General features: G+C 35.2%; 1 protein-coding gene across 1 annotated transcript in view; it reads left to right on the forward strand.

Annotated features, from left to right (window-relative positions):
• The first annotated feature begins 2321 nt into the window (after positions 1 to 2321).
• Positions 2322 to 12131, forward strand: part of LOC122005611 (BTB/POZ domain-containing protein At3g50780-like) — a 29018-nt gene continuing 19208 nt past the window's right edge. The window contains exons 1-2 of the mRNA XM_042560717.1: positions 2322 to 2887; positions 3117 to 3980. Of these exons, the coding sequence (XP_042416651.1) occupies positions 3315 to 3980 (666 nt within the window). The 5' untranslated portion in view covers positions 2322 to 2887; positions 3117 to 3314. The remainder of the gene's footprint in view (positions 2888 to 3116; positions 3981 to 12131) is intronic.

A 12131-nucleotide genomic window follows, 5' to 3' on the forward strand; every position in this document is an offset into this window, starting at 1 on the left:
ATTGGATATGATAAGAGGCTGAAGTTTACGAGATCAAATTTAAGGTTGGAGGCACCCTCAATAGTCTTTAAAAGTCCTGTTCTGCCAGCACAAAGGATCAACTAAATACAACTTGTTTACATGCTTCCTTGATCATTCGACTACTCCAATCGTACACTTATACTCTGCCTCATTCAAGCTTCAACGATGTAAGAACGCGCGACATGACGCCACTACATGCTGAAACTAGCATAGACTTGGGTAACATGTAGTTGTTATTTTCTTTATTGCTCTTGCTTTCTTTCTATACATCATATTCTAAAGTTGGTACTCTTGTTACCAACTTATTTTGTAAAGAAATGATTGATTAGTAGATTACCCATCAGAAAGGTCAAAAGGACCTCGGTCTTGGAATATGAGTCATCGAAAACTCTGAATCAAGTAAAAACTAAATGTGTTTTGTTTTCTTTTACTTTTATTTATTCTGCTGCGTACTTGAATTTTATAAAATCGAAAATGATAAGTTTTTAAAATACACGTGATTCCTCCCTCTCATATGCCAATGGTCTTACAAGAAGTGCTCCGTTGGTGTACTCTTTCACAGTTCTCGTCCCTCGAATATACTAAGTCTGTCGACTCGCTTCCCGTGTCATCATTCTCACTCGCTGCGTCTTCCGCTCGTCTTCTTGTGTTCCTAAGTTTCTGCATACTTAGACACAAGATATTAAATCACAGAGTCTAACTTAATTCGGTTAATCACATCAAAACTCAATTGATGCATTTATTCAATTAGTTGTCATTGACTTGTTGTAATCATGAGACTCACCTTTTAGGATGTTAACATAAAGTAAATAATATAGTTGAAATAAGTTAAGCCATTTCTCTTTAAAAAAAGATTACTTCACTTAGGTATCTATGGTTTATCAGTAACTATCTTCTATGATATAATGGAGCACACCAAATTTTAAGTTCTCATAAACTTTTAACATCTCAACATTTTAGAAGAGATAAAAAGTTAGAACCAAGTAAAGTATTAGTAATGAAAGGTGCGAAAGAGCATAAAACTAAGAGTGTCACTAATCAACTATTTCATTAGACTACATTAATAAATTTTTTAACTTTCATTGGGCTCCAACCAATCCCAATTAGGTCTTGGTCTGCAGCCCAGACTGAGACCTGATGATGCCCAATTTAATGGAAAAATGAGGGCAGCCAAGTTGGTCAGACCAAAAAACTAAGGTCCGGCCCATTGGGCCAAAGCGTAGAATTGTCACAACAATTTTAGTTTTTCTATTTATTTTTGTTTTATATAATTTAAAATTTCGCATTAATATATCCCTATCATAATTTCCTTTTAAAAAATTAAAGAGATAAGAGGATAAGAGACATTATTATTGTATACCCTTGACTCTAAAATTTGCTCCATAAGACACATGGGCCTTAAAGGTTTGCAACTACAGAGACAATGTGCTCTGTTCCCTGTGTCTCTGCTCACATGATCACTATAAAGAAATGGGAGTTGATGGGAATGAGTTGGTCGTCTTTTGCTTTCTTGGCTTCTGTAGATGAATCAATTGATAGATACGAAGGCAGTGAGATCATTAATTGCCTGCAATATGATAGCTAAGTTCCAAAGCAGAGCTAAAGCAAAGCTGCTGATAAAGGAGGAGGCTTTTTGGTAACACTAGACACAAAAGTTGGACAGTGTTTGTTGTTTTGCTCACATCTTTCTTTTGCTTGTCATGGCATTGCATATATTTATATTGCCAGTCCCACCAATCCAAAGTTCTAGTACTGCAAAATTTTAAAAAATCCTTTTTTTTTATTTTACGTGATCTCATAATTTATTAACATTTAAAATATATATATAATGAATAATGAATTTTGAAAATATCAAAAAGCTGGTTTTCTGTTTTCTGAATCTGGGAAGGAAGTGATGAATTTTGAGTTTTTCCATTCAGGAAAGCAGTAGATCGTGGAACACTGAGTCCCAAAGCTTTCCCGAAGCCCAATGCCCATCACTTTCGCAAGCAAACCATGCTGATTGTCTCAAAAATCCTTTCTTTTTTTTTTTTCCTTCTCTTCCACTAGGCAGGAGGATGGATGATCGGAAATCTTATCCATGAATCATGATCTCCTCTGTTCTCTTTCTCCATGTGAGATTGTTTCTCTTGCCATGGCCACTGGTTTCTCTCATTAAATAAACATGCCCACCCCCATTATTGACTGAAAGAATCCAATTTCTTTTTGCACCACCTCCTGCTGCAAACATGCAGATTGTGGTCCCATGGACTGTACGTGACTGATTCGTTCGTAATTTAATGAAAAAAAAGGGTTCAAAAATCACTCACCGGCTGCAAATTTGGCCTCCTTCAGTAAAAAAAAACGTTGGAATACCAGCACTACTTGCATGAAGGCTTATGGATTTCTTGCTCTCTCATCTCTTCCTCGTTAATCTTGGGAATTGAAAGTGAAAGCCTAGTGCAAACCACTCAAATCCTTATCCAGTTATCCTCGAGCATGCACGCATTTGGAGATCAGTGCAGTGTGTTTGAAGGGGAGCATTTGGAGCATATTCTGTCGTTTGAAAGCTCGGAAATAGAGGAGTGGGGCTTTGATTGATGCCTTGTCGGTACAGTACACAAGCTCGGAGAGAGAGAGAGGAAAAAAAAAAAAGGTAAAGGGAGGAGAGAGAGAGGAGTCGATGGCTTTCTTAGGGTTTGAAGTAGATTGGAGGCAAAAGAAGCGACTTTCTTAGCTGGTAACGCTAAAGATCTCGTCTTTTTACCACTGAACTGGAGAGAAATGATTTTTGCTATCTTTCATCATGGCAATGGCCAAATAAGGGACACGAGATGTGTAGAAGAAGGATGAAGCTGTTTGCGGAAGGTGGCAAGGCCAGAGATGAGTAAGTGAATCTTTTTCATCTCTTATCTGATATTTCTTTCTTTTAAAGTTTCCTTTGGTTTCTCTTAGGGTTCACTTCCCAGTTACTGAAAAAAAAAATCGATTTTTTCCTCTTATAATCTGAGAGAAGCTATAAATAGGAAGTCCGAATTCGTTGGGCTTTGGAGTTCTTGTTTGTGTTGAACCACAAGCATAACCTAATAATTTCCCCCTTTGGATTTTGCTTGCAGCTTCATATAGGGTTCCATTTTTCTAGCAAAATTTGTTGTTGCCCTAATAAATCAAGGTTCGGGTGTTATAGCAGCAAGTGTTTCTTGCGAGGAACCCTACCTTGTTTCTATGCTTTGATCTTTTGGAGATTATTGATCCTCCCTGGAAACCCTAGTTACCAGAAGCCTTGGCCACTTGTTTCCCCTTGGGTAGTGCAAATGGCAGATTTTCGAGTTGGAAGGATTGAGCAAGGGCAGACAAGGATCCGAAATGTTCCGATTGCAGTAACTCCTGAAGGTTTCTGGTGTTGCCCCTCCCCTGCAGTTCTTCAGAAAACCCTAAAAAATCATCACAATCACCAAAGCAAGCACAAAGTATCATCTCCGCTGCCGTCAAAGTCGTCATCATTCCAGCGGACGGCGAATTCCCCATCTGATAGGAAACCACACTCCGGCCCCTTAGGTTCAAAAGTTGTTTCTGATGATCAGAGATTGTCGACACCTGATGTTCCCACTGCAACACCAACAAATGTGGCTGAGAAGGCACCCGAGAGGCAGCCAGAGAGGCCACCAAAACCAACAATTGACAATCCGCAACGCAAGATATCAGTGGGCTATGGTCGACCAGAGACGAGTGATTTGAAAGTTATTTTGTTTGGCAAGGAAGGAATCCATGTGACAATGAATGTCCATTGGAATGTTCTTGCAGAGAACAGCAGTTTCTTTGCAAGTAAACTCTCTAGGCAGTCTCCATTACCAGCTGTCGAAATAGCAGACTGTGAAGATGTGGAGATCTTTGTCGAGACTGTTGGATTGATGTACTGCAAAGAACTGAAAGTTAGATTAATCAAGCAAAGTGTTCCGCGCGTACTGCGTATTCTCAAGGTTAGTTTGCTCATCATGTTATTTGAATTTTCAGCACTATCTTGTGGTCTGAGCATTCTTTTTTCCATGAATGTATTACTATCTTATGGAGACTTACTTTCTGTTAGTTTTATTCAAAAACTCGATGTGGACAGATCCTCTAGTCTGACCTGGAAGTATTTTTACTAGTGCCCACTACAATGGTCTAGAAAGTTAGAAACATCTATAAAATGAATGTAACTGTGAGGAAAGAGTTTTGACTTACGACACCAGGAGTTATACTACTGGACAAAAATAAATTTAGACTCCAAGTCATGAGCAATGGATGCGAACTGTTGAAAATAGTTTCCTCTTGGAGTTCATAGAGCACTCAAAACAAATCAAGTTTTTTTATTCCAGTGTTCTGAATTTTCCCAAATCAACATACAGCGCTAATTCTTCTTGTTTTTGAATGCTCCTAAAGATGGCAAACTTGTGAAGGAAAAATTAGTCTATCGAGTTTAGACAGGTGATTTCAGTAGGAAAATCCACTGTCCTTGTTAGCCAGACATAGGGCAGGGAGCAAACAATTGGAGTCAACTGAAGTTCCATGGTCAAGGAGGCGCTTCTTATTCTGAACCTTTCGTGTAGAAACCTATCTAATAATTTCAACCTTTATCTAGCACAACATTCATAGAGGCTCTTAATTTATTCAAATTGGACCCGGCGGATAGCCACAAACAATAAGTTGAACTATTCTTATTTCACATGGCTTGGTTAATTGCCTTGGTGATTTTGGGTGAGTTTGTTGGTAATCTGCAATGAACTTATGAACTTACCATTGAGAGAGTTTAATTTAGATGTATTAAACAATTGGCATTTGATCTTTATTGGTTTAGAGGTTTATTTTCACATAACATTATGCGACTGTTGTTCTTCTAGTAAGGACTTAAACGTCATGCCACAGGTTTCAGATATTTCAGTCTTTAATGCAAGTATTTGGTTTCTCTCCAATAAATTACGGAACTATGGGAATCATGACATCGATATGGATTGTTTCATGTGATTCAAACAACTTGTTGAAGGCATACCATAGCTATAATAGAGATAAAGAACAGACCGAGTACAATAAAATAGCACTTCAAAATATTGTTGAAGAGTATAGTGCAACATTAACATACTTTGTGGTATGACAAAAAAATTTTGGGTCCATGATAGGTTGATCAAATTGCCTCAATTTTTATCACTTAAGAAAGAGAATGATCATGTGGCCTACAATCACATATAAACATTAAAATGGAAAGACATGATAAAAATAGAAACAAATTGAGGAAAACTGAGAAGAAACGTGAAAAATCATTAAGTGTAAAAGCATATGACCTAAGTGTAAAGGCATATGGGCTCAAGGGATTGGATACACTCATCATCCAGTTGAGTGATATTTGGTAATATTATTTGCTCAGACGACAACATTGCTTAGCCCTATGCCCCCAAGTGAATCTCATAGGGACAAGGAGGTCAAAGGAAAGGCTCATCAAAATGAATTTATACCGAAGCCCAAATTTTTAATCTTGATCCAATTAAATTAATTGAGTCTTAAGTTACCCGATCAATCTCACTCAATAATTAACCTTACTTGGTAGACATGGTAAAGAATTAATTAAGACTTAATGTCACCATAACCCAAAACACGGTCATGATTACCAATGTAATACAGCTTTGTGGATATGATTCTAATTCCAATGTTAACATGACCAAAATCCAGTCCTAATTTAGTTGACATGATTAAGAGCTTCATGGGTTGATCAATATTAGTCTAATTTGAACTTTGACCAAATGGCATGTCGATCAAATATGGCATGATATGCCAACAATGCTAACACAGCGCTATGCCAATGTCAATGGCATCTTGAATGACACCACAATAACTTAGAATGATCAATGACGAGAAAGTTCACTAAAATGGTGAAGGTTCATTATTAATGTGCAAAGATGAAGACTTTCAACTTTCATAAGTGCCACCATAACACCATAACAGCAATGGACTATATAAGATGAACTTACATTTGATAGGAAAAATAAACTAATTCAATGAAAAGGAGCATTTGATTCATGACAATTAGTTTAGATATGACTGTGACAAAATAATATAACAATATGGTTAGCTTACATTAAGTGTGGGCAAGAGCTCATTAATAACAAACCAAAAATGTACCCATTCTTATTTTTAAAGAGGAGAATCAAGTGCACCATAAGCACATCATGGAGGAAGAGAGATGAGAACTTGGCTGCAACCACATTTCTCACAAAACTAGAAGAGCATTGTATCAAAAATAAATAAATAAATTTGCCAGAAATAGGAGAAGCTCTATAGGAAGAAAAAGATGCAGGAAAGGGCATAGATATTAGAAGGTCTTCCAGCTGAAATGAATAAGGACAGGCTGCTGAAAAAGAGCAGCGACATAGGAACACCATCCATATAAAACCAAGGAGGAAGAACACGTTGTTGGAGGTTTACCATATGAAAGCATGGAGCATAATGGCTGCTAAAATGAAGAAGCATTGAAAGCCCTCCACATGAAAACAAAGAAGAGGCTAAAGGTCTTGAGAAAAATGATATTAAAAGAAGAGGTTACTAAGGTTCTTGAACAAACACAAAACAAAGAATTTCAAGTTGATACTTTTTAAGGCAAGGAACAAAGGAACTAGAGAAAAAAAAAGTTTAAGCTAATGTCTAAAGTATAATAAATTCGATTTGTTCCTTCTCCTCTCCTTGGATTAAAGAAAAAGACAACTAGGATTAAGATCTTCTCTCTGAGGCTTGAAAAGAAATCTACAAGAGCATAACAATGATAACCAACACCTCCTCAATGAAACTTCAACTAAAAAACTGCAAGAAAAACTACTCAATAGGTTGATAGATGAACCATGAAGAAATGACAACAAATAGATCATTGATTAAAATATACAGGATTTAAAACATGGAGCATAAAGAACTCTCGATAGAATTCCTCTACAAAATCTATATCTATAAAAGAAGAGCACATATAGAGGGTCAAAACTTGTACTAAGAACTAAAAATGAGAAATCAGATCATCTATTTGAGCTCTTATTTACTAGATATAGATCTCATAGAGTTTGCTTGATTATTCTTCATGCTCTATGATTTTGAACCTTGTATGTTTTAGTCAGTGACCTATTTAGAGACCATTTCTTCTCGGTTCAGGTATTAACCCGTTGATCAATTCTTCTTCTAGTTTTTTGGTTGAAGTTCATTGAGGTGATCTTCATTATCATTGTCATGCTCTCCTCATCCGTCTTTTGTGAAGCCTGAGTAAGGATATCTTGGTTCCCATTATCTTCTCCTTTTCTCCAACAACTAACAAGAGGGGCAAGAATAGAAAGAATTTAGTATACTTCAAGCATTAGCTTGAAGTTCTTTTTCATTCTTTTTCTCTTACTTCAAAGCTTTGACTCAAAGTTCTTTGCTTTAAGTTTGCTCAAGAACTAATGCAAATGAGGAAACCTTGGTAGCCTCAATGGTTTGCTTTCAGTATTGTATGAAGAACCTTGGTAACCTCTTTTTAGCATCATTTTATTCAAGAACCTTTTGCCTTTCATTGCAACTTATTTTCATTTGCCCTCTTCTCCTTATTTTCATGTGGTAAGCCTGCAATAACCTCCTACTTTGATTTTATATTGAAGATCTTCTGATTTTGTTGTTCCTTTCTGGCAACTTGTCCTTATTGATTTTAGGTGGAAGTCCTTTTGATATTTGTACTCCTTTCTTGCTTCTTTTTCTTCTTATAGAGCTTCTCCACTTCGTGGTAAAGTTTTGGTACGATATTCTTTGGTTTTGAAGGAAATGTGGTTGTAGATGAATTCTAGTCTCTCCTCCATGTTAATCTTGATCCTCCTCTTTTAAAAACAAAAGAGGGTATATATTTGGTACAACAATAACAAGAACAACAACCAAATTTTATCCCACTCGGTGGGGTCGGCTATATGGATCTTTTTATGTCATTGAACTCTATCTCCTACTATATTATTGTCTTTACTTAAATAAATTTTATCTTATTTTATTGTTGCTAACAAAGTCCTTTTTGATCTTCCTCGTTTAATATGTGTGTTTGTCATAGTTTCATATTGCCGAGCATTTATTGGCCAGGGTATATATTTGGTAGGTTATTAATAATCTCTTGCCCACACTTGGTGTGATTTAACAATATTGTTAACTTATTCTATCATGGTATTGTCTAGTGGAATTGCCATGAATCAATTATTCACGAGTATTAGTATAGTTTTAAATGCCCTTTTATTTGAGTTAGCTTTTTTTTTTCTTGAAAAATTTCTAAAAACCTTTCTTGTTTCTTAGAATATAGAATTTAAAATAAAAAATATTTAAAATAACCTCTTTTTTTAAACACATTTAAACTTATTAGAGGTGAATAATATGATAAATATTTTTTATTTTTTAATTTTATGAAAATAGAAAATTTTCAATTGCCAAACAAAGCCTTATATTTTCTATTGTATGTAAGCAAAGGTTATGATGCTTAATTGTTGTCACAACAAGATTTTGGAAAGTTTGAAGTCCCTTGAGCATTATTAAATTCCTTGAGCATTAATAAAGAAAACTTACCATTTTAATGAATTTTCTTCAAGTCATTCTAAGATTTCATGGAGTCATTCTTAACGTCATTTGGTGTTGGCATGTATCATGTTGGTATGGACATGTTGCCTTGTGTTCACCTTGTTATGTGTCATTTGGTTATAGTCTAAATGACCATATTGATCAAGTCATATAGCTCTTGATCATGCCAAGCAAGCTAGGATTCAGTTTTGGTAATGTTAACATTGGAATTAGGGTCGTATCTATGAAGCTACATTACATTATTGATTTTCTTGATTACATTAGTGTTTTGGTCACATAAACTAACCTTACTAAGTCTTAACCATGTTCACTAACTAAAAGTTGAATCTTGATTGAGCTTGATCATGTCAAATGTAGGGTTTGATTGGATGAATTAAGACTTGATCAATTTTACTGTAAAGTTAGGCCTTAGGTATAAATTATTTTGCCAAATCTTTCCTTTAACCCCCTTGTCCCTTGGAGTCTACTCGAACAAACATTCGATAAAGCTCGTTTATGTTTATTCAATAATAAAAGAATATATAAAATAAACAAGCTTAAACACCAATAAGTTTAGTTCGTTAACATTCCCGTTCCTAAACAAAGTTCATGAACAATTTATGAATAAACTTATTTATTAATTTAATAATAAATTTATTTCTTAATTTTTGTTTAAATACTAAAAATTTATTATTTTTTATAATATAAAATTATCCATAATATGATAAAAATGAGAAAATAATATAAGTTTCATGTATTAGATAAATGTTTAACTAATTTATAAGGACACAACATTAATAGTTGAGCTCAATAAACTCAAGTATATAAACAAGCTTGAACAAGTTCGATAAGTAAACAAATAAGTTAAGCTCGATTCAACTTGGCTTGTTTACACCCTAAGTCCACTTGAGGCATGTGGTTGAGCTTGGTTTTCGTTTGAGCAGATGTTATTGATGAATATCGCTCAACTGATAATAGTGAGTAGATCCACCCCGCCCCCCAACCCCCAAGCCTATATGCTTAACATTTGGAATTTTTTCACACTTTCAATTTTCCTTAGTTTATTTTCGATTTCATCAAGACTTTCCATTTTGATGTTTGTATATAAATGTAGGTCAAGTGATATTCTCTTTCTTAGATTTAAAAAGGTCAAAATTGAAATGGTTTGATCTGCATGTGGTAAACCCAAGCATTTTTTTCATGACGCAATGTAATGTAGTAACATTCGTAATTGTTGCATATGTACCCTATGTAAAATTTTATGTATTTAAACTGCCAACCTTATCACATTATGATTCAAAAATACAAATGTACACAAAATGAATTAATTGTTTTTGTTCTTGATATATTTACAACTGACAAAATCATTGCCATGTTCTTGAAGTTGCTTGATCGCATCTTTTACAAATGCCTCCCTTATGTGCTAGTCACTATTCCAAAGGCTAGTAGCCGCCCGTGATTTACCTCCTCCGTGTTGGACCTGAGACGGGTTGACGGGGGCGCTGGGGGCGAGCGTATTCGCCTTTTGCCACCATTGATCACATCTTTTACATACAAATTGGTGATTATAAAGTTGTCAAATTTTAATTTCAATAGAGTCTACTTATATGAACAATGAACTTGACCAACTTAGAGAAGAGTCAGATTCAGAAGGAGGATAGTCTATGTCTGAGTATGGGATGACGCTCAAGAATGTATGGTAGACAAAGATCCTCAATTGAGGACTATGGTGCTATAGATCTGGTACGTGCCCTTAACATACTTACGTAAACATATGGAAAAGATAGAGAGGGAATAAAGATGCCTCTTAGGTTTTGAGTCTTCACAAGCTCTAACTCGGGACAAACCATATAAAGCAATATAGATAATCAAATTGATCTTTCTTGACCCTTGTGTTGGTTGCTACTCGGAAAGCCTATAGGTTCCACTGTACAAAAATTTTGTACAAAGGTCTGAACCTTTTCCTAGCTACCATGTGTTCTTTTAAATTAAATTTTGGATCTCCTGCGGAACTTAAGATCAAAACTTAATCTATTTCTTTAGGCTTTTACTGGATCCTTATAAAAGAGATCTTTTAAGTTATTAATTCCATTAAATTATATCTTTCACATAAGAAATTTCAAAATTAGACATTGTCTTAAATTTAATGTGGGCAACCACCACCGACTAGACAAAACCTTTAATAGAAAGCTAATATTTAATTTCCTAAAATAACTTTAGGTTAACCAAAGAGAACAATCAAATCACAAGAAAAAGAAAGAAACAAAAGAACACAACTTCGAAAAACCATATTCGAAATACTAGAACGTAAGCCACTTGATTGGTATTATTTCCATAAATAACTAGCGATGCGGAATAAATTACTAGTTATACCTTGTAGAAAACCTCTCGATCTTCTACCGTATTCCTCTTCTAACCTCGGTGTGAGCAACGATCTTCCAAGACGAGAAACCACCAACCACCTTCTTCTCCTCCAAGCAAGGTTCGGCCACAAAGGAAACTTCACCAAGGAGGAAAACAAAATACTAACCAAGCTCCAAGAGACGCTAGCTTTCTCTCCTTCTTCTTCTTCTCCGAGTAGTATCCGGCCACCACAAGAACTCCAAGGAGAGGGAGAGGTTCGCCACCACAAGAGGAAGAGAAGGAGACGATGGCCAGCCACCAAGGAAAAAAGAGGAGAGGAATAATAGATGTTGTGTCTCATGAGGCACCTCACCCTTATATTCCTGCCTAGTAAATTAGGAAATTTAATTACAACAAATTTTCCTTAATTTCCTTAACATTTAATTGAGAAAATAAAATAATATTTCCAATTAAACAACGATGGCCGGCCAATCAAGAGGAAAATTCGACAAGTTTTAATCAACAATTAAAACTTTCCTTATTGTTTCCGTAAATTTTTAAAAATAAAATTTCTTTAAAATCTCTTCACGGTTAATAAAAGAAATATCTATAATTTTAATTTTATTAATATGTGAATAATTTTAAAGAGAAAATAAAAACTCTCCAATCTACAAATAAGGAAAGAGATCTAATCTCTTTCTTTTTTGTAAAACTTTTACAAGAGAGATATTTTAATTTTAATTCTCTTTAAAATATATCTTCCACATAATAATAAAATCTAAAATTAAATTTCTTTTTATTTAATTACGGTCGCCCTACTAGCTCTGGGTCTGCTAGTAGCCACCTTAAACCCAGCTAGACTCCGCCCTAGTCGTTCCCAAGCTGGGCCACCTTGTGGGTATGTATGTGCAAGATAAGACTTATAAACAAGAGGCTACGATAGGGACCGAGAAATTGGTTTGGTCTCCCGATAAAATTACATCCCATGTTCACTTCGAACACAACTTAATTTTATCAACGATAATTCATTCCACTAGAGAACTATCATCAACTACGCACCAATCCCAAATTACATTTTGGGCCCTTTCTTATTTGAGTGTGTTAGTCTCCCGTGTTTAAGATATCGAACGTCCACTAATTAAGGAGTTACGACAACTCATTTAATTAATATCTAAGTCCAAGAGTAGTACCACTCAACCTTATTATCGCCGACTAAG

Source organism: Zingiber officinale, chromosome 7B, assembly GCF_018446385.1.
Source record: "Zingiber officinale cultivar Zhangliang chromosome 7B, Zo_v1.1, whole genome shotgun sequence".
Classification (NCBI taxonomy): Eukaryota; Viridiplantae; Streptophyta; class Magnoliopsida; order Zingiberales; family Zingiberaceae; genus Zingiber; species Zingiber officinale.